Raw genomic sequence first — 24,602 nt, 5'->3', positions numbered from 1 at the left:
CCACATGAAGCATGCAAAATTCAAAGACACAACACAAAACACCAAAAATGATACAAGACAGACAATACCCAACCCCATTTGGACAACATGAAACATAAAAAATTCAAAGATCCCAACACAAAACACCAAAAATAATACAAGACAGACAATAACCCAAACACCTAGTACCACATGAAGCATGCAAAATTCAAAGACACAACCCAAAACACCAAAAATAATACAAGATTTACAATACCCAACCCCATTTGGACAACATGAAACATAAAAAATTCAAAGATCCCAACACAAAACACCAAAAATAATACAAGACAGACAATAACCCAAACACCTAGTACCACATGAAGCATGCAAAATTCAAAGACACAACCCAAAACACCAAAAATAATACAAGATTTACAATACCCAACCCCATTTGGACAACATGAAACATAAAAAATTCAAAGATCCCAACACAAAACACCAAAAATAATACAAGACAGACAATAACCCAAACACCTAGTACCACATGAAGCATGCAAAATTCAAAGACCCAACACAAAACACAAAAAATAATACAAGATTTACAATACCCAACCCATTTGGACAACATGAAACATAAAAAATTCAAAGATCCCAACACAAAACACCAAAAATAATACAAGACAGACAATAACCCAAACACCTAGTACCACATGAAGCATGCAAAATTCAAAGACACAACACAAAACACAAAAAATAATACAAGATTTACAATACCCAACCCCATTTGGACAACATGAAACATAAAAAATTCAAAGATCCCAGCACAAAACACCAAAAATAATACAAGACAGACAATAACCCAAACACCTAGTACCACATGAAGCATGCAAAATTCAAAGACACAACACAAAACACAAAAAATAATACAAGATTTACAATACCCAACCCCCTTTGGACAACATGAAACATAAAAAATTCAAAGATCCCAACACAAAACACCAAAAATAATACAAGACAGACAATAACCCAAACACCTAGTACCACATGAAGCATGCAAAATTCAAAGACACAACACAAAACACAAAAATAATACAAGATTTACAATACCCAACCCCATTTGGACAACATGAAACATAAAAAATTCAAAGATCCCAACACAAAACACCAAAAATAATACAAGACAGACAATAACCCAAACACCTAGTACCACATGAAGCATGCAAAATTCAAAGACACAACACAAAACACAAAAAATAATACAAGATTTACAATACCCAACCCCATTTGGACAACATGAAACATAAAAAATTCAAAGATCCCAACACAAAACACCAAAAATAATACAAGACAGACAATAACCCAAACACCTAGTACCACATGAAGCATGCAAAATTCAAAGACACCACCCAAAACACCAAAAATAATACAAGATTTACAATACCCAACCCCATTTGGACAACATGAAACATAAAAAATTCAAAGATCCCAACACAAAACACCAAAAATAATACAAGACAGACAATAACCCAAACACCTAGTACCACATGAAGCATGCAAAATTCAAAGACACAACACAAAACACAAAAAATAATACAAGATTTACAATACCCAACCCCATTTGGACAACATGAAACATAAAAAATTCAAAGATCCCAACACAAAACACCAAAAATAATACAAGACAGACAATAACCCAAACACCTAGTACCACATGAAGCATGCAAAATTCAAAGACCCAACACAAAACACCAAAAAGAATACAAGATTTACAATACCCAACCCCATTTGGACACCATGAAACATAAAAAATTCAAAGATCCCAACACAAAACACCAAAAATAATACAAGACAGACAATAACCCAAACACCTAGTACCACATGAAGCATGCAAAATTCAAAGACACAACACAAAACACAAAAAATAATACAAGATTTACAATACCCAACCCCATTTGGACAACATGAAACATAAAAAATTCAAAGATCCCAACACAAAACACCAAAAATAATACAAGACAGACAATAACCCAAACACCTAGTACCACATGAAGCATGCAAAATTCAAAGACACAACACAAAACACAAAAAATAATACAAGATTTACAATACCCAACCCCATTTGGACAACATGAAACATAAAAAATTCAAAGATCCCAACACAAAACACCAAAAATAATACAAGACAGACAATAACCCAAACACCTAGTACCACATGAAGCATGCAAAATTCAAAGACACCACCCAAAACACCAAAAATAATACAAGATTTACAATACCCAACCCCATTTGGACAACATGAAACATAAAAAATTCAAAGATCCCAACACAAAACACCAAAAATAATACAAGACAGACAATAACCCAAACACCTAGTACCACATGAAGCATGCAAAATTCAAAGACACAACACAAAACACCAAAAATAATACAAGATTTACAATACCCAACCCCATTTGGACAACATGAAACATAAAAAATTCAAAGATCCCAACACAAAACACCAAAAATAATACAAGACAGACAATAACCCAAACACCTAGTACCACATGAAGCATGCAAAATTCAAAGACCCAACCCAAAACACCAAAAATAATACAAGATTTACAATACCCAACCCCATTTGGACAACATGAAACATAAAAAATTCAAAGATCCCAGCACAAAACACCAAAAATAATACAAGACAGCCAATAACCCAAACACCTAGTACCACATGAAGCATGCAAAATTCAAAGACACAACCCAAAACACCAAAAATAATACAAGATTTACAATACCCAACCCCATTTGGACAACATGAAACATAAAAAATTCAAAGATCCCAGCACAAAACACCAAAAATAATACAAGACAGACAATAACCTAAACACCTAGTACCACATGAAGCATGCAAAATTCAAAGACACAACACAAAACACCAAAAATGATACAAGACAGACAATAAACCATACACCTTAGGACACCATGAAACATAAAAATTCAAAAACACAAAAAATTGAAAAGTATAGAGTTAAAGATCTATAAGGAGACTATTTGGTTACCAACTCTCCATGATTTAGCTGGGGGAGGGTCACCTGAACCCTCTCAAAGACCATCGGTAGCCGCCGGACCAATGCTTGAAGACATTTGCACTAGGTGACTGAAATCAGGGCATAAATGGTATTGCAGTTGTAAATATGTATATAGAAATTGAACACTAGGGGGGATATCCTTGACTTACCCAAGAATTACATTCAAGGACCACTGGTGGTCCCCAGACCAATGATTGAAAAACATTTCCCTAGATGACTGAGATCACATCAGGGCATAAATGGTATTGCAGTGTAAATATTTATATAGAGATTGAACACTAGGGGGGTATCATTGATTTTTCACAAGAATTACATTCAAGGACCATTGGTGGTCCCCAGACTATTGATTGAAAAACATTGCCCTAGATGACTGAGATCACATCAGGGCATAGTAGGTATTGCAATGTAAATATTTATATATAGAGATTGACCACTAGGTGGAATCACACCCCCACTGTCAATGTATGCAAGGAATTTAAATACTAACTTGATTAATTTATGCATACAATTCACTTCAAAGAGTGGAAGCCACCCACCCTGTGTTTATCTAATTTGCATGTCTGGCACCTGGCATTCCACAAAGGGGGGAGCCCATCCCCCCCAACCCACCCCCGCTCTTCATTTAATTTGCATGTCGCACCTGGCATCTGGTTAGAGCCCATCCCCCCCTTGTTTATCTAATTTGCATGTCTGGCACCTGGTTAGAACCCATCCCCCCACCCCACCCCCCCGCTTCATTTAATTTGCATGTCTGGCCCCATGGCAATCCACAAAGAGTGGGAGCCCATCCCCCCACCTCAGCCCCAGTGACAAACAAACAAATTTACATTTGTTTGTTTTTCACACCTTCGAGTCAGCATCTCTGCTGGCTTTTGGGGAGGCATGTCACAAGGAGAAGCAGGGAGAGAGAGAGATGAGATCAGCTAATCACACACACATCATGCATTTTATAAATAACCTATTATTAGTTTTTATTATTATTTAATTATAAACTATTATATGCTAATTATATTTATGGATATTTATATTTATGGATATTTATTATTTATGATTATGCTAATTATATCTATTTATATCTATCTATTTTAATTACTCATTTGCATAATTAATTATGCAAATTATGCATTAATTGCTCACTAGCGCCACCAGTGGTAGTGGTCAGAATGTGTAGTGAACACCCACCATATTATACTACTCTCGTCATTCAGGTTGTTACGGATGATCTGTAACTGGTCAAAAGTGCTCTGAAGCTGCCCTTTCTGTTCAGTTATGTCATTATATCGGGACTGTAGATGCTCAAAACTCAACTTTATCTGATTATATCTGACCTGCAAGTAACGACTGTGTTCAGTCAGGTTGTTGTGGCTGAATTGAAGCTGTTCAAAACCGGACTGTATCTGGTCCATCCCTTCAGTCAGGTTGACATGGCTGCTCTGTAACCTGTCAATAGTGTTCTGCAACAGCTCTCTCTGTTCCTCCAGGTTGTCATGGCTGTTCTGTAAAGCCAACTGGATCTGGTTATTCTGTTCAGTCACGTTGTCATATCTGGACTGTAGCTGCTCAAAACTGGACAGTAGATCCTCAAAACTAGACTGCAAGTTGTCATTGTGTCCAGTCAGGTTTTTGTAGCTGTGCCGTAACTGGTCAAAACCGGTATGAAGCAGATTTTTCTGTTTAGTTACGTTGTTATATCTGGACTGTAGTTGCTCAAACCTGGACTGTAACTGATTATAGCTGGACTGTAAGATATCATTGTGTTCAGTCAGGTTATTATGGCTAGTCTGTAAATGGTCAAAACTATTCTGAAGCTGCTTTTTCTGTTCATTCAGGATGTTGTAGCTGGTCTGCAGCTGGTCTAGATCATTGGCCAGGTTCCCACAATCTGCAGGAAGGAAAACCAATCATTAACCATCCAGTAGGCCTGACCTCAATTAGTCTTAATAGAATAGTCGACTAATGTGATTTGACTACCAATCTCAGTCGAATCATTCAACAAAAAAAAAATAGCAACCCACTACCGAATAACCGCCATGGGTCTGACACCATTTTACGTATTAACTGCTTGTACGCCCAACACAAAAGAAACGTAGAACACGGTTGTCCGCCAAACACGAAATTCTCGTTCTATTGGGGTCCGCACTTTATAGGATACTACGAAACCATACCTATCGATCGCTGTTAACCTCGTGAGTCTAAGTGAAAAAACAGGACCACAGCACGTAAAACAAAAACACCATGCACAAAGTAGCCTCAATAACCAATTGTATCGAGTCAAAACAATGCAACCAACGAGCAACAGCAGAGAGACGAGAGAGAGAAAGAGTGCGCACACAGAAAATAGACCAGAGCAGTGAAAATATATATTGACAGTTATTTAGCGTTTTATTTAGTGTTAGGTAGTTAGAGGGTAATTACAGTTTAGCTTGAGTTTTTATAGTTTTCAATTTTAGTTTATAGTAATAGTATAGTAGGCTAGGTGTCGGAGAAGAGAGGAGAGGAGAAGCGAGGCGTTGAAACGTAGAGGCCGGATACAGGAACGTAGAGGCCGGCTCCCTCTGAACACACACACACACCCACACACACGCACACCCACACACACACACACACACACACACACACACAACATACACCATACCGCCGTCGCTGATAGTTGTTAGTATTGTCGAAATCAACAACAAACCTAATGTGATGTCCATCGAAATGACCCAGGTCCGCTGCAGATAAAACCAGTAGGCCTACTTTGATACCCAAAGCGCCGTAGTGTATCATAAAATAAACGTGAATCCCAATGTGATGTCCATCGATTTGTCCTGCGCCATCCACTGTCCACGGTGCAAATCGAATTAGTACTGCATCATAGCGTAGCGTGCATCATAACATAAACGTGAATCCCAATGTGATGTCCATCGATTTGTCCTGCGCCATCCACTGTCCACGGTGCAAATCGAATCAGTACTGAATCATAGCGTAGCGTGCATCATAAAAGTATAATATGTGTGTGGAACGGCAATGCAAATGCATGCATCATGATGCATGGCATAGCGCGCCTCCTGCTTGCACCAAGACTACACTGAGGATTACCCATAATGCCTTGCTAATATGAAGCCTGGTGCAGGCATGTATAGAACAGCAGGTGGCAAAGTTTCCCCATTTAGCTGGATTTGAACTACAACCTATTTAACTATATGTTACATATACAATATATAAATATATATATATCACTTTAGTAAAAGTAAAAAGGTATTGGCTTTAAAATGTATAAATTATCAAAAGTATGCAGATTGTGCCATTTGAAATGTTGAAGAAAAAAAATCATTTGAAAATAGCAGATCTACAAGCTCACAATGTGTCACATCGCAATTAATGCATTGCGAGCTTGTAGACGAGCCATTTGCAACTGGCCAAAATATGGCTGTGGTGGTAAAATGACAATGTAGGCTAGTATGTTAATACCATTGTTTGGAACCATGGTTTGTTTGTGAAAACATTTACACCTCTGTTTGGAACCATGGTGTATTTGTGTAAACATTTTGGGCAGGAACCAATTTGGATGTTTTAATCATATTATGTTATGCTTCAACTACGAGCTTGTAGGTCTTCTATTTTTGAAAAATCTTGAAAATGTATGTTCCTGGAACAACATATTTTCAGATGGGGGGGGGGGGGGGTCGGTGGCATTACATATAAATGTTTGAAAACCACCGTTATAGAAACATGGGTTTTTTCTTATTTGTAGAATCGTCCCCAGGTCAAAATGGGTTAAGTTTGTTTGTTTGCTGATCTTCTCAAAAAGGACAAACATTCCACACATTGTTGTCCATTTAGTGTCACAATAAAAAAAACAACACTGCTATAAACCACTAATGTTTAAACAATAACCGTGTTTATGGAGGATAAAAGCGTGTTTCTCTAACAAACAAACATACCTTCAGCAGCACATGGTCCCAGACAGGCAGAGAGGCTCCTCCCACATGGTCCCAGACAGGCTGAGAGGCTCCTCCCACATGGTCCCAGGCAGGCTGAGAGGCTCCTCCCACATGGCCCCAGACAGGCTGAGAGGCTCCTCCCACATGGTCCCAGACAGGCAGAGAGGCTCCTCCCACATGGTCCCAGACAGGCTGAGAGGCTCCTCCCACATGGTCCCAGACAGGCAGAGAGGCTCCTCCCACATGGTCCCAGACAGGCTGAGAGGCTCCTCCCACATGGTCCCAGACAGGCTGAGAGACTCCTCCCACATGGTCCCAGACAGGCTGAGAGGCTCCTCCCACATGGTCCCAGACAGGCTGAGAGGCTCCTCCCACATGGTCCCAGACAGGCTGAGAGGCTCCTCCCACATGGTCCCAGACAGGCTGAGAGGCTCCTCCCAGTCCGTTCCGTTCCTATTTAAATATGAAGCTCCCCCTCTATCACACGGAACTATGTTTTTTGTGTCCATATCACTACGCCCAAAAAGTAGTTCCATGTGATAGAGGGGTCAAAGTTGAACGAAAGTCGCGCTAATATTTTATAAATAGGCCAACAATACACATTATGTTCGTTTTGTGGATTCATTTACTTTTACTGCGTGGCCCCCAGTGCCCCCCACAAAATGACCAGAACTACTTAATATTCACTAAAACCAGAGCAGAACTCCCACCACGGGACTCGGGCAATCAATTATTACAGTTGCATATTAAAGGGACACTTCACCCTTTTTGCTAAAAAATATATGTTAATGACGTTTAGAAGCTTTAGAACACTTTCCTGGGGGTCTTTATGTGTGTAATATGTGGTTTTAGATATTTTAGATTGTAGCAGTGAGCCTGTTGTCTCTGATGTCATGGACACTGGGCTCACTTCCTTCCTGGACTACATGTTGTCTCAGTAAGACAGCTCTCCCCTATCCACAAGGAGGAGCAGTGCACCAAAGAATTATGGGAATTGTAGTCCAGGAAGGTAGTGAGACCAGTGTCCATGACATCAGAGACAACAGGCTCACTGCTACAATCTAAAATATCTAAAACCACATATTACACACATAAATACCCCCAGGAAAGTTATCTAAAGCTTCTAAACGTCATTAACATATATTTTTTTTCAAAAAGGGTGAAGTGTCCCTTTAATGGCAAGTATTTCATACAACTTAAGTTCCAAAATCTGAACTATCCCTTTAAAACAGGAATGAATGGCACAGAACTGGGATAATGTATACAAGGAAGCAGATGTGGACAATGCATATATAACTCATTCATATCAATATTTAGGTCATTATACGATAAGCATTGTCCAATCAAGGAATACAATAAAAAAGAATAATAATTGGTTAACTAAAGGTCTACAAAATGCCTGTAAAAAGAAAAATGCATTATATAGGAATTGTATTAGACAGAGAACTAAAGTGGCAGAAGATAAATATAAAAAATACAAAAATAAGTTAACTAGTATTATAAGGATAAGCAAGAAAGAATACGTTAAGAATAAATTAAATAAGAACCAAAACAATATTAAAGAGATATGGAAACTATTAAACAGTATTATAAGAGATGGTGCCAAACAAAACAGCTTACCTAAATATTTGGTTGAGAATGACATTGAAAACTACAATATGGAGGAGTTGGCAGTGTTTTGTTAATGTGGGCCCTGATCTAGGCAGTAGAATTCAGGACCGAGGATCAGATGGTGAACATGTGGGGGGGAATGGTTGATAGAAATCCTTGCTCAATGTTTGCTTGAGTGAAGTGAAGGAAATTGGACATTTTGGACATAGTCAAAAACAGTCAAAACAAAACATCTACTGACTATAATGATATTGACACACTGGTCAAGCAGGTCATTGGGGGGATTTCTAGGCCATTTACACACATATGTAGGCCTAATGTATCATTGCAAACAGGTTAATTTCCAGACCAATAAATTATTTAGCAAAGGTCATTCCACTGTATAAAAATGGGAGCAAACACCACTTCACAAACTACAGACCTGTCTCATTACTGCCACAATTCTCAAAGATATTGGAGAAACGTTTTAACAGCAGACTTCATAGATTCATTCTCGGACAGATTCAATATACTCTCAGAGAGTCAATATGGTTTCAGAAAGAACAGATCAACATCTCAGGCACTGATGGAATCCATAGAAAGAATCACAGACGCAATTGACAAATTGCATGATAGTTTCAGTTTGGAACCAAATGGACCCTTATGGGTCTGTAACTCTGAGCGTACAAATGTAGCTGCTCATAGGAGGGTCACACTCACCCTGAACAGCTGTTCATAGGAGGGTCACACTCACCCTGAACAGCTGTTCATAGGAGGGTCACACTCACCCTGAACAGCTGTTCATAGGAGGGTCACACTCACCCTGAACAGCTGTTCATAGGCGGGTCACACTCACCCTGAACAGCTGTTCATAGGAGGGTCACACTCACCCTGAACAGCTGTTCATAGGAGGGTCACACTCACCCTGAACAGCTGTTCATAGGCGGGTCACACTCACCCTGAACAGCTGTTCATAGGAGGGTCACACTCACCCTGAACAGCTGTTCATAGGAGGGTTACACTCACCCTGAAAAGCTGCTGATAGGAGGGTCACACTCACCCTGAAAAGCTGCTGATAGGAGGGTCACACTCACCCTGAAAAGCTGCTCATAGGAGGGACTAGCGCCCCTCAAAGAAGGGTCATAGGAGGGTCAAAGAAGGCGTTCAACAGCATGAAATGTAAATATGTTTTTAATCAACACATCTCAAATATAACAACAAATATATAGTTATATAAGATAACAGCATTGTGACAACAGTGTTGTTTTGGGCAGCACATTTCTATTTTAGTTTTAGTCAGTCTTTGGAAAAAAACATTTGGCGGGCCTTGATGCGGTCGTAATGACTGTATTTACACAAAATAGCCGCTCTACAAGCTCACGCTGCGACACACTGGACAACACTGGACAGCTTCTCAAAGTCTTTGTCTCTCAGGGAACGACTCAGGTGGAGAGAAGTGGATTGGGTGGATGTTTATCGGAGGTGCCGTGCCCCGTCGCGGTCCATTTGGTTCCATTTGAACCATCTGGACCCAATGCACACACACTGTGTGTGTGTGTGTGTGTGTGTGTGTCCGTCTGTCCTCACAGCCTGTCTGTCTGTCCTCACAGCCTGTCTGTCTGTCCTCACAGCCTGTCTGTCTGTCCTCACAGCCTGTCTGTCTGTCCTCAAAGCCTGTCTGTCTGTCCTCACAGCCTGTCTGTCCTCACAGCCTGTCTGTCTGTCTGTCTGTCCTCACAGCCTGTCTGTCTTCACAGCCTGTCTGTCTGTCCTCACAGCCTGTCTGTCTGTCCTCACAGCCTGTCTGTCTGTCTGTCCTCACAGCCTGTCTGTCTGTCTGTCCTCTGTCTGTCCTCACAGCCTGTCTGTCTGTCCTCACAGCCTGTCTGTCTTCACAGCCTGTCTGTCTGTCCTCACAGCCTGTCTGTCTTCACAGCCTGTCTGTCTGTCCTCACAGCCTGTCTGTCTGTCCTCACAGCCTGTCTGTCTGTCCTCACAGCCTGTCTGTCTGTCCTCACAGCCTGTCTGTCCTCACACAGAGACACAGAGGAGTCAGGGAACAACCCAAACCCAGCGTAGAGCGGTTGAGTGAACGTGTTCTGGACGGTGTACAGGTGAGTCAGAGTGTCCTCTAACACTCTGTAGAAGGACAGAGTCCCAGCGGGACGGTCCAGATATATGGCTACTCTGTTGGAGCCAGAGGGACGGATAGGAAGGACAGTCTGCTTACTATTGTGTGTGACAGAGTAAACGTCACTATGCTGACCATCAGCACAGTCCAGACTCCAGGAATGTTCATTCCCTCCAAGCCCACAGTCCCGACCGGCTCCTTTCCTACCGATGTCTCCGTCAGTCACTCCTATCCCAACCTCTCCACTGAACTGTACCTCACTGTAGCAGCGTTCATCTAGACTCTCTGAACTCAGGACCTGAGCCCGTCTATCAAACCTGTCAGGATGGTCAGGATATGAATGACTCTGACCATCCTGACAGGTCACCTTCCTGTTGTTCTCAGACAGAGAGAGGTCACAGTGTGCTGTGTTTGTGTCCAGAGTGAGACGCTGGAAATCTGATGAGAAAACAACACAGTACACATTAAATACATCCTTCACTGAATGATACGTGCACGGAGCACGACCACACACACACACACACACACACACACACACACACACACACACACACAAGGTATCAGATGTACAAGCTCAAAGCGCGGCACGCAGTGATGCGCTGTGAGCTTGTAGATCTGCTATTTTTAAATAGCCAACGTATAAAATATGGATAAAGTGTTTAACCCATTTTTGGGCGGGAAACCCTTTTGGTGTTAGCATCATGTTATGCTTTAGCCATTGAAAAATAGCAGATCTACAAGCTCATAGCGCGCCACCGAGTGGCGCGCTATGAGCTTGTAGATCTGCTATTTTTGAAAAATCGAAGAACGACCCACGACCCACGGACCCCCTGGAACCCCCCACGGACCCCTGGAACCCTCCACAGACCCCCTGGAACCCCCCACAGACCCCCTGGAACCCCCCACGGACCCCCTGGAACCCTCCACAGACCCCCTGGAACCCTCCACGGACCCCTGGAACCGTCCACGGACCCCTGGAACCGTCCACAGACCCCCTGGAACCCCCCACAGACCCCCTGGAACCGTCCACAGACCCCCTGGAACCCCCCACAGACCCCCTGGAACCCTCCACGGACCCCTGGAACCGTCCACAGACCCCCTGGAACCGTCCACAGACCCCCTGGAACCGTCCACAGACCCCCTGGAACCCCCCACGGACCCCCTGGAACCCTCCACAGACCCCCTGGAACCGTCCACAGACCCCCTGGAACCCCCCACGGACCCCTGGAACCCTCCAATGACACACACACACACACACACACACACACACACAGTATCAGATGTACAAGCTCAAAGCGCGGCACGCAGTGATGCGCTGTGAGCTTGTAGATCTGCTATTTTTAAATAGCCTGTGATGATCGGGGATCATTATATCATTATAGTGTATATTTGGGAGGATATATATGAATATTTATCAGAAGTTCTCATATTGTTCTCAACTACACAGTACTAGGGTGGGGGGAGTGGTGCCTGTGTGTGTTTTCCCTAATCATCCGCAGGTGGACTGATTGATGATTGACACCTCTGAGGCTGGCCCGTCTGTCAGGGAGTGATGGGCCCTGACTGGCTGTCGGTCTGGAGTGGGAGTGCTCCTGATCATGGCTCTCCTACTCACCTATACTATATGAGTCAGTCTGTTCTAGAAGACAACGGGGAGACAGGCCGGAACCCTCTCTCTCCTACTCACCTATACTATATGAGTCAGTCTGTTCTGGAAGACAACGGGGAGACAGGCCGGAACCCTCTCTCTCCTACTCACCTATACTATATGAGTCAGTCTGTTCTAGAAGACAACGGGGAGACAGGCCGGAACCCTCTCTCTCCTACTCACCTATACTATATGAGTCAGTCTGTTCTAGAAGACAACGGGGAGACAGGCCGGAACCCTCTCTCTCCTACTCACCTATACTATATGAGTCAGTCTGTTACTGGAAGACAACGGGGAGACAGGCCGGAACCCTCTCTCTCCTACTCACCTATACTATATGAGTCAGTCTGTTACTGGAAGACAACGGGGAGACAGGCCGGAACCCTCTCTCTCCTACTCACCTATACTATATGAGTCAGTCTTTTCTAGAAGACAACGGGGAGACAGGCCGGAACCCTCTCTCTCCTACTCACCTATACTATATGAGTCAGTCTGTTACTGGAAGACAACGGGGAGACAGGCCGGAACCCTCTCTCTCCTACTCACCTATACTATATGAGTCAGTCTGTTACTGGAAGACAACGGGGAGACAGGCCGGAACCCTCTCTCTCCTACTCACCTATACTATATGAGTCAGTCTGTTCTAGAAGACAACGGGGAGACAGGCCGGAACCCTCTCTCTCCTACTCACCTATACTATATGAGTCAGTCTGTTCTAGAAGACAACGGGGAGACAGGCCGGAACCCTCTCTCTCCTACTCACCTATACTATATGAGTCAGTCTGTTCTAGAAGACAACAGGGAGACAGGCCGGAACCCTCTCTCTCCTACTCACCTATACTATATGAGTCAGTCTGTTCTAGAAGACAACGGGGAGACAGGCCGGAACCCTCTCTCTCCCAGCCGCCACACAGTTGTGGACTTTTGTTTAGTTATTCCTTAATTTATTCCCTTCGGAAAGGAATTCATTTTGCTTTAGTTGTCGTATTATTTTGTGTCTGTTTGTTAGGTTTTCTTTTGAGTTTAATCTGTTATTCTGTAAAACATTCGTCTTTTCCCTATTTATTCATCCATATATAAAATAAATGTTCGCATTTTGAAGCTGGTGTCCTGTCGGTCCATTCAATGTTACACTTAATTACCCCTAGACTAATTGTGTCGTAACATAGCCAACGTATAAAATATGGATAAAGTGTTTAACCCATTTTTGGGCGGGAACCCCTTTTGGTGTTATAGCATCATGTTATGCTTTAGCCATTGAAAAATAGCAGATCTACAAGCTCATAGCGCGCCACTCGGTGGCGCGCTATGAGCTTGTAGATCTGCTATTTTTGAAAAATCGAGGAACGACCCACAACCCACGGACCCCCTGGAACCCTCCACAGACCCCTGGAACCCTCCACGGACCCCTGGAACCCCCCACGGACCCCTGGAACCCTCCACAGACCCCTGGAACCCTCCACGGACCCCTGGAACCCCCCACGGACCCCTGGAACCCTCCACAGACCCCTGGAACCCTCCACAGACCCCCTGGAACCCTCCACAGACCCCTGGAACTCCCCACGGACCCCTGGAACCCTCCCCAGACCCCTGGAACCCTCCACAGACCCCCTGGAACCCTCCACAGACCCCCTGGAACCCCCCAAGGACCCCCTGGAAACCTCCACGGACCCCCTGTAACCCCCCACGGACCCCCTGGAACGCCCCACAGACCCCCTGGAACTCTCCACGGACCTCCTGGAACCCTCCACGGACCCCCTGTAACCCCCCACGGACCCCCTGTAACCCCCCACGGACCCCCTGGAACGCCCCACAGACCCCCTGGAACTCTCCACGGACCCCCTGGAACCCTCCACGGACCCCCTGGAACGCCCCTAGTTCCACAAAATATTTTCAGCAGATTTGGTGTAGAGGGAAAAGGAGGGTCCGAGGATAGATCCCAGAAGGACAGACAGACAGACAGACAGACAGACTCACGTGTTGTAAGGAGTTGAGGTTTAGTCCATTGAGGTTTAGTCCAGTGTTCTCCTCCATGATTCACACTGTAGGAAGTAGAACAACAATGAATCAAGTCAAAACCTCTGCTCTGGGCGGGAACCCCTTTTGGTGTTTTACCCCCTCAGGCCGGGAACCCATTGTTGGGTTCTGTACAGTATGGACAGTATTCAAAATTTTAAAATAATTGATGCTGCTATATAAATAATTTAAGTTTATGAAGGGTAGGTACCCTAAAAAAAACATGCAGTAATCCTGGTCAATAAACTGCCTCCCCCTGGCCAGCCGGGGCGCCTGATGGAGGGGAAAGGAACTGGTTGGAATAACGTGTTCCTTTCACGCGCTACGTCCAATCAGGGAAACTCCCCCCTGTCAGGTGTAAAGGAGCAACTTGGACTCTCAGGCATGAAGGAAGCATGAGTTCAAGTCCGTTGCTCTCCCCTTGTCCCCCATATATGGGGACAAGGTTGGCGGAGGGTGTGTAGAGCCCAGGGTCACATTAGATCATTGACACAGGGGTGAAAAATGGGTTACAGAATCGTGGGATAAAAATATATATTAAAATAATAATAATTGAAGTTTTTCAGAAAACTTCGGTCAGGCTTTAGAGGGCGTTTTTAGAATCGGCCTTAGGCCTAAATGGGTTAATGTCTCACATCGGCCTGTTTTAGGCCCACCAAATATTTACTAAACACATTTTGTCATCATTCTCCCACAGACTCTGTCCAAACATCACACACATTGGTACCATAAAGGAAAGGAAAGGTACTATGTTTACCCAGGGTAACTGGACTAAGCTCAAGAACTAGTTTACAGCCAGGCCCTGCTCATAGAACATTTCATGGTAGGGGTTCAATGCCTTGCTCAAGGGCACTTCAGCGGTGGTAATTGTAACGTGCCGGTACGGGGATACGAACTGGCGACCTTCCGATATCAAGACTTTCAAGACTTTGTACTTTCCCCCCTAAAGGACGCTTGGAGGCAGCTGCCACCAGTTTTGATGACTAAGACTAGACGATTTCAGATGAGTAAAATAGGACTAAAACTAAAGCGTGTGTTATTCAAAAGACTAAATTGGAATTAGCTGTCAAAATGAACACTGGCCAGGCTACCATATTGCAGCGTTGCAAACTGCATAATATTGCTGCCCTACAGAACAGATGTGAGTCAAGCAAGAACCCTCATGAAACAGAGGTGTTCAGAGAGCAACATCTAGTGGTCTATTGCACCTTTAAATCTGAGATTGTTTTGGGTCCATTTGGTTACAACGGAGCTTGTGATTGGCTATTTTAAAATTGTCTATAGGCAACCTTAGGCACAAATAAGGAGGGTGATCACTGGCACACTGCGGCATAAGTGTGTGAAAGAGCCTTTTTGGTTTAAAATAAACTATTAAAGTCCCTCACATGTACTGTCTGTAAATGGTGCATTTATACAGCACCTTTATCCAAGGCGATTTACTACATGTGCATTACATTCACCCATTCACACACATTCATACACCGATGACAGAGGTAAGTAATTACATCTAATTACATTCTACATTAATTAAAACTCAGAACAATAACCCACCTATCTCCCTAGTCAGAGTTCTGCTATATTTCCACCCTCACCCCAGAGGGACACATATTACACATTACATTGCACACTACTGTCGTAGCAAAAACAGCCAATCTACAAGCTCAAAACACGCCGCAATGTGACGCGTTTTGAGCTTGTGGATCAGCTATTTTTGCTATTATTTGAACTGAAATCCTGAATTATTCTTTTGCTATTTTTGAATTGGAATCCTGAAAAGTAACATTTTTATTTAATTTCAAATGCATTTAGTTATAGTTATGTTAACTTTATGAACCAAATACAAATACATTGGACATAAAAAATAGACCCTAAAACAATAATATATCAATGTTCGGATATATATACCTGGAACATAGACACTATCTACTGTATATTAATCTATGTTATAGAACCATGGAACATAGACACTATCTACTGTATATTAATCTATGTTATAGAACCATGGAACATAGACACTATCTACTGTATATTAATCTAGGTTATAGAACCATGGAACATAGACACTATCTACTGTATATTAATCTATGTTATAGAACATAGACACTATCTACTGTATATTAATCTATGTTATAGAACCATGGAACATAGACACTATCTACTGTATATTAATCTATGTTATAGAACATAGACACTATCTACTGTATATTAATCTATGTTATAGAACCATGGAACATAGACACCATCTACTGTATATTAAACTATGTTATAGAACCATGGAACATAGACACTATCTACTGTATATTAATCTATGTTATAGAACCATGGAACATAGACACTATCTACTGTATATTAATCTATGTTATAGAACCATGGAACATAGACACTATCTACTGTATATTAATCTATGTTATAGAACCATGGAACATAGACACTATCTACTGTATATTAATCTATGTTATAGAACCATGGAACATAGACACTATCTACTGTATATTAATCTATGTTATAGAACCATGGAACATAGACACCATCTACTGTATATTAAACTATGTTATAGAACCATGGAACATAGACACTATCTACTGTATATTAATCTATGTTATAGAACCATGGAACATAGACACTATCTACTGTATATTAATCTATGTTATAGAACCATGGAACATAGACACTATCTACTGTATATTAATCTAGGTTATAGAACCATGGAACATAGACACTATCTACTGTATATTAATCTATGTTATAGAACCATGGAACATAGACACTATCTACTGTATATTAATCTATGTTATAGAACCATGGAACATAGACACTATCTACTGTATATTAATCTATGTTATAGAACATACACTATCTACTGTATATTAATCTATGTTATAGAACCATGGAACATAGACACTATCTACTGTATATTAATCTATGTTATAGAACCATGGAACATAGACACTATCTACTGTATATTAATCTATGTTATAGAACATACACTATCTACTGTATATTAATCTATGTAATAGAACCATGGAACATAGACACTATCTACTGTATATTAATCTATGTTATAGAACCTACACTATCTACTGTATATTAAATCTATGTAATAGAACCATGGAACATAGACACTATCTACTGTATATTAAATCTATGTAATAGAACCATGGAACATAGACACTATCTACTGTATATTAATCTATGTTATAGAACCTACACTATCTACTGTATATTAAATCTATGTAATAGAACCATGGAACATAGACACTATCTACTGTATATTAAATCTATGTAATAGAACCATGGAACATAGACACTATCTACTGTATATTAAATCTCTGCTAGAATGAACCATGGATCATATGGTAATATGATATGATAATATGGGAAACTGCATTTATAAAGTGCTTTACATTACAATGTAGTTCACATTCACCCACCGATGGCAGAGGAAAACATGCATGCTCATCGGGAGCTGTTAGGGGTTCAGAGAGTCTTGCTCAAGGACACTTCGACATGTAGCAGCCAGGAGGAGCCGGGAATTTAACCTGGAACCTTTGACGGCCGCTCTACACAAGTCTACTCACTTGACAGTATCCAGGGCAGCAGACAGCTTCTTCAGAGCAGAGTCTCCTAAGTGGCTGAAGTTCAAGTCCAGCTGTTTCAGCTGGGAGGAGGGGTTGGAGGTCACAGCTGAAGCCAGAGAAGAACAGCCTTCCTCTGTGACTCCACAGCCTGACAACCTGCAGAGAAATACACATTTAACAAAGTGCTGTTGATGTTCAAGTAGAGATCCACACAGAGAGAACACACATTCTTTACCCCAGGATCTGCAGTCCACACTGTGGACTCTTCAGTAACGCAGACTGTGGACTCTTCAGTAACGCAGAGAGCTGGAGCAGTTGTGATTCCTGCAGGGAGATGAAACTGAGGTCCAATTCTTTCAGATGGAGAAGATTAGAGCTGAGAGCTGAGAGCAGAACTTCAAATCCTGTCTGTGTGAAGGTACAGCCAGCAAGTCTGTAATTACACATGAAATATCTGGACTGAATATCAGAGGTTTGGAGTAAAGACCCCAAGAGATGGAAAGAGAAGGCAGGGATAATGTGAAGTAAATCATCATAATCTTAATCTTCCAACATAGGAATTGTGTGTGTGTGTGTGTGTGTGTGTGTGTGTGTGTGTGTGTGTGTGTGTGTGTGTGTGTGTGTGTAAGTGTGCGTGCGTGCCAACATGACTACATACTGTAATCACTGTACCCCATTAGTTCACATAATGATAATCCCCTAGCAGCCATGATGGATCACATATTGTAGTTACTGTACCGTAGCATTGATAATGATAATCCCCTAGCAGCCATGATGGATCACATATTGTAGTTACTGTACCGTAGCATTGATAATGTTAATCCCCTAGCAGCCATGATGGATCACATATTGTAGTTACTGTACCGTAGCATTGTGATGTGAGAGTGTGAACTAGACAACACAAACTCTGACCATATTATTATTCTAATCAGTGGGATACCATGATGTCAAATGTATTAACACTTAATATTATTAAGAATCAAACAATAAAAAATAAAACAGAACTAATGTAAATAATAATGTGACCTCAGTATCTCCAGATGACAGTTTGGACTCTTCAATGCAGCAGAGAGCAGGTCCATGTATGGATCCGTTATGGGATTATAACTGATGTCCAATTCTCTCAGATGTGAAGGATTAGAGCTGAGAGCTGAAGCCACAATCTCATATTCTGGCTTGTTGAGTCCACAGCCAACAAGTCTGTAAATGTAGATGATGTAAAATCAGTGATCATCAACACAGATTAGATCAAATTCATGTTAAATGAAATGAACTATAAAGTGAAATGTAAATGTACCAATGTCTAGTTGGTCAGATATTGACAGGTCATATAAGAACAGTCTAGTTGGTCAGATATTGACAGGTCATATAAGAACAGTCTAGTTGGTCAGATATTGACAGGTCATATAAGAACAGTCTAGTTGGTCAGATATTGACAGGTCATATAAGAACAGTCTAGTTGGTCAGATATTGACAGGTCATTTAAGAACAGTCTAGTTGGTCAGATATTGACAGGTCATAATAGGAACAGGAAACCAGCAAACATCAAAGTGAAAGACAGATAATCTGTATTAACCCATTCTGACCTGAGATCAGATTCAAAAAACGTCTTCTACATCCTGACAGTTTTCTGAAAAAGCTATGTTTCTATGTCAGTCGTTCTTCGATTAAAATAGCAGACCTACAAGCTCATAGCGCGCAACTGAGTGGCGCGCTATGAGCTTGTAGATCTGTTATTTTTCAATAGCTAAAGCATAACATAATGTTTAAAACACCAAAATGGGTTCCCGCCCAAAATGGTTTAATACTACAGTGTGTAACTTGCATTGATTGATCTATGAATGTTATCTTATTTATACTTTTTACTTTGTTCTGTGCGTGTCAGTCAGTTCCATTTAGGCAAAAAATGTAATGTAAAAATATTGTGCGCGCACACACACACACACACACACACACACACACACATACACACACACACACACACACACACACACACACACACACACACACACACACACACACACACACACACACACAGAGACCTGATTATTATTATAGTAATCAGGTGTGATGATTGATTCTAACAGGTTTTCTATCCACATGACTACTAACCGAGCCTTTCTGCTGTTCCTCACAGCTGGGAGTAGTCTGGATGTCCCCCCCCATCCTGATGATGATGTGTCGTATTGGTGGAGGTCAAACTCCTCCAGAACCTCCTCTGACGTCAGCAGCATGAAGGCCAGAGCTGAACACTGGCTCTCAGACAGTTGTATCTTTGATCTGTCCGCTGACTTCAGGTACTGTTGGATCTCCTGATGTACTGAGAGGTCGTTCATCTCCATCAGACAGTGGAAGATGTTGATGAATCTGTCAGGAGAGAGACTCTCATCCTCATTTTTCATCTCCTTCAGGTTGTTGATGACTCTCTGGATGCTCTCTGGACTGTTCTCTGTGTGACCCAGCAGGCCTCCTAACAGACTCTGGTTGGACTCCAGCGAGAGGCCATGAAGGAAGCGGACAAAGAGGTCCAGGTGGCCGTTCTTACTCTTCAGGGCTTTTTCGCTGGCTCTCTGCAGGAAGTCCTCCAAGGAACTGACATCATCTCCCAGGAACGTCTTCAGTACCTCCATGTTCTTCTTCTGTGTGAAACAGTGCATCAGGTAGACTGCAGCCAGGAACTCCTGGATGCTCAGATGAACAAAGCTGTAGATCTTTCTCTGAGATTGAACGGTCTCTTCTTTGAAGATCTCTGTGCACACTCCCGAGTACAGCGCGGCGTGGTTCACATCGAGACCACACTCTTCCAGGTCTTCTTGGTAGAACGTGACGCTGCCTTTCTTCAGATGTACAAACGCCAGCAGGCACAGCTGCAGAAGAACATCCCTGTCAGTCTCATCATACTTTGTCATCATCCTTTTTATCATGAGCGATATGAAGAGGCTGAACATCCCGGTCAGGTTCTTGGGCAGCTGTCCTGTCTGGCCTGTCTTCACCAGGTCCTCCACAACGGTAGCGGTCATCCAACAGAAGACTGGGATGTGACACATGATGTGGATGCTCTTGGATGTCTTCACGTGTGAGATGATGGTGCTGGCCAGCTCCTCATCATCACTGAACATCTTCCTGAAGAACTCCTCCTTCTGGGGCTCTGTGAACCCTCGTATTTCTGTCACCATGTCAACGCATTCAGGAGGGATCTGATTGGCTGCTGCAGGTCTGGTGGTTATCCAGAAGAGAGCCGAGGGGAGCAGATTCCCCTTGAAGAGGTTCGTCAGCAGCAGGCCCACCGATGATGTCACCGTGACATCAGAGACGACGTCATTGTTGTCGAAGGCGTCAGAATCGACGTCAACGTTCTGGAATTTCAGCGGAAACCTGCTTTCATCGAGACCATCGAAGATGAAGCCAACTTTCCAGGCAGCGAGCTGCTCTGCTGTGAGCTTCTCTAACGTTGGATGGAAACCATGGATCAGTGAGAGAAGACTGTGCTGCTTATCTCGGACCAAGTTCAGCTCCCGGAATGCGAAGAGAACCAGGAGATCTATATCTTGGTTCTCCAAACCTCTCGCCCAGTCCAGAGCGAATTTACGCACGGAGAATGTCTTTCCGATGCCAGCGATGCCATTGGTCAGAACTCTGCTGCTGGGTGTGTCTCTGCCAGGGAGGACGGTCTTAAAGATGGAACGGCACTTGATTAGGACGTCATAGAGGGTCTTCATGCTGGAGGCGGTCTCAAGCTGCCACACCTCATGTTGCTGATTAACCCCTTCACTCACTCCCGCTGATAGGTGGAGGTCTGTGTAGATGTTGGAGAGGGAGGGATGTTCAGTGACGAATGTCACATGTTCAAGACCGTCCAAAGTGACCCTATAGACCTTTAAATACCCCGGCAGACGGACATCTGATATGAGGAGACAATTAATACATGTTAAACATTATGCTTCATTTACAACTTTACATTGAACAATCCATAGCATTAAAACTACTATGTATATATCCTACAGAAAATCTGAATTTGTAAAAGGAAAACAAATGAGAAAATTGGCTAAAATATACAACATTGGATCGTTTTTTTAGTCTAAATGTATGCGTTTATCGTCAGTATTTGTATTTGGACAATGAGACAGGAATACAACGAGTATATTTAATCTGATGAGTCTGCTGCTATTTAACCATTTCATTCATTGAAATAAAATGTCAGTGTAAAATGTGTCCAGTCTTACTGTGTCCAGGTGTGGTTCGACTGAATGTCTTCTGTCCAGGTGTGTTTCTGAATGTCTCTCTGTGGAGATGAAGACAATATAATATATACATATAGATACATATAGATGAAGACAATAGAATATATACATATAGATACATATAGATGAAGACAATAGAATATATACATATAGATACATATAGATGAAGACAATAGAATATATACATACATAAATATGAAGACAATATAATATATACTGTACATATAGATACATATAGATGAAGACAATAGAATATATACATATAGATACATATGTATCTAACGGTTAATTTTCAAGCCGGGTAGCCGATGGCATTATCCGGTTAATTAACGGTTGTTGATTTTATTAATTTATTTTTTTAATATAATACCCCAAATGTAATATGCATGTATAGGCTACATAAATAAAGTTGGTAGACGAATGGTATACATTTATTTATGCTCCTTTTTTAAAAGACAAACAAAATGTTGTTAAAGCAACATTTAACAATATAAATAAATTGTTGTAGGCTTAATCATCAATAAACAACGCATCGCATCTGCATGCATGCATATGCGTGTCTACAGTACAGAGGTCCGCCGGTTCTATTCCAAAACATAAATAAGTCCAGTCCAGATCTGAGCAGCCTATAGCCTAACTATAAAGCCACTGGACGCATCATGGGCTAAGCCTTTTTTTATTATTAAGGAAGATCAGCATGCATGTCACCGTGTTCTGTTTGTTGACTTTTCGCTGACGAGAAAACCCTCCAACGTCGATAGCACATGGCTAACTTGGCTAACCGTGCCAGTGTGGGGAGACGGAGTACAACAGAGAACTTTGGGACATTGAGGGGGCAGAAAACAGCGTCCGAGCAGCGCTGTTCATGCAGCCTGGAGTGTGACAAGCTGGGCGGAGCAAATAACAGCAATTTTAGGCATGTGTGCAACATGACAACTGTTTTAAAGTATTGTACAGTGACAACTACAGTCTCTTATGTTGTACTATTACTAAAAACGATCTGGTTACTAGCCGGTTACCCCCTGACATCCCTACAAACGGTGCAATGGAATGATTTGCCCAAGAAGAGAGGAGTTTAGAGAGACAAGTGCATCTCTAAAAACTTAAAACTTAGGTCAGGATTGAGAAGGCGTTTTTAGAATCCTGAAAAGGTTAAAAGGTGAGGGTACCACTACCTACCCTAGGGGACACGGGGAGAACATGTGAGGGTACCTACGCTAGGGGACACGGGGAGAACATGTGAGGGTACCTACACTAGGGGACACGGGGAGAACATGTGAGGGTACCTACCCTAGGGGACACGGGGAGAACATGTGAGGGTACCTACCCTAGGGGACATGGGGAGAACATGTGAGGGTACCTACCCTAGGGGACACGGGGAGAACATGTGAGGGTACCTACCCTAGGGGACACGGGGAGAACATGTGAGGGTACCTACCCTAGGGGAAACGGGGAGAACATACAGTACAAACTCCACACAGAAAGGCCCTTTCGCCAACCCTGCCTTGGATATGGGCACTGATGACGCAGAGGAGAGAACACGCCTCCAGCGGGAATCGAACCCAGGACCTTCTAGCTGTGAGGAGACAACACTACCGACTGTGCCACTGTCCCCCCTCTTGGTTTTATTTTTGATAAAGATTTTAAACTTAATAAACAAATCAGCTCCGTCGTTAAAACTCTCTTCTTTCAATCATCGCCACGGTCAAATCCTACCTCCCCTAAAACAGCTGGAGATGGTTATCCATGCTTTGATTTCATCAAGAATAGATTATTGCAACTCTTTGTATATTGGCATCGACCAGGCGTCACTCAGGCGTTTACAGCTAGTGCAGAACACAGCTGCCCGCCTTCTCACCGGCACTATAAAATATGTTATAGTGTATATTGTATAGTGTTACAGTGTTATAGTGTTGTATATATTTATAGGAGGGTTGACATACTGTGAATCAGGAGGTCCAGGTTCGTTACTGAAGTCAGGAGGTATTCCTTTAGACAGGTCACTCTTCACAGACAGAAGGCTGGGAGTTGGAGACTCTGCTCTGTGGTGGACACTTCTGGAATCATACAGACAGAAATAACAATACATAAACAACAGAGACAGTGAATAATACTACTAGAAATAATACTAAGTAAATAACAGACAGTAATTAGCATAACAGTAGCTTGTATTCCATGTAGTACAAACGGTGCAATGGAATGATTTGCCCAAGGAGATAAAGACAAGTGCCTCTCTAAACACTTAAAACTTAGGTCATGATTGAGAAGGCGTTTTTAGAATCCTGAATGGGTCTGTTGCATTGAGCAATTGTAACAGTTATCTCCTTAACACATTACGACCAGGATTACTGCATGTTTTTGTGAGGGTACCTACCCTAGGGGACACGGGGAGAACATATGAGGGTACCTACCCTAGGGGACACGGGGAGAACATGTGAGG

The 24,602-nt window shown here is 42.4% G+C and overlaps 1 protein-coding gene across 5 annotated transcripts in view; it reads right to left on the bottom strand.

The window, feature by feature from the left end:
• Positions 1-9,723: 9,723 nt before the first annotated feature.
• LOC308313259 (NACHT, LRR and PYD domains-containing protein 3-like) overlaps positions 9,724-24,602 on the bottom strand; it is a 32,603-nt gene continuing 17,724 nt past the window's right edge. Inside the window, exons 7-15 of one of the 5 annotated variants that reach the window (XR_013963870.1) lie at positions 24,106-24,219; positions 22,145-22,203; positions 20,034-21,822; positions 18,948-19,121; positions 18,157-18,354; positions 17,922-18,077; positions 14,305-14,369; positions 10,287-11,117; positions 9,724-10,252 (exon numbers count right to left, since the gene is read on the bottom strand). Coding sequence is in view for 2 of the 5 variants with exons in the window: in XM_080760290.1 (XP_080616416.1) it covers positions 10,462-11,117; positions 14,305-14,369; positions 17,922-18,077; positions 18,157-18,354; positions 18,948-19,121; positions 20,034-21,822; positions 22,145-22,203; positions 24,106-24,219 (3,211 nt within the window). In the remaining 3 variants the exon portion in view is untranslated. Of the gene's footprint in view, positions 11,118-14,304; positions 14,370-17,921; positions 18,078-18,156; positions 18,355-18,947; positions 19,122-20,033; positions 21,823-22,144; positions 22,204-24,105; positions 24,220-24,602 lie in introns of all 5 variants that reach the window. The other 4 variants (XR_013963871.1, XR_013963872.1, XM_080760290.1 and 1 more) reach the window with 4 other exon arrangements.

This window comes from Protomyctophum bolini (genome assembly GCF_963924005.1).
Source record: "Protomyctophum bolini genome assembly, chromosome: 3".
Classification (NCBI taxonomy): Eukaryota; Metazoa; Chordata; class Actinopteri; order Myctophiformes; family Myctophidae; genus Protomyctophum; species Protomyctophum bolini.
Note: the sequence above shows the minus strand (reverse complement) of the source record. Positions and strands in the feature narration are given on the sequence as shown.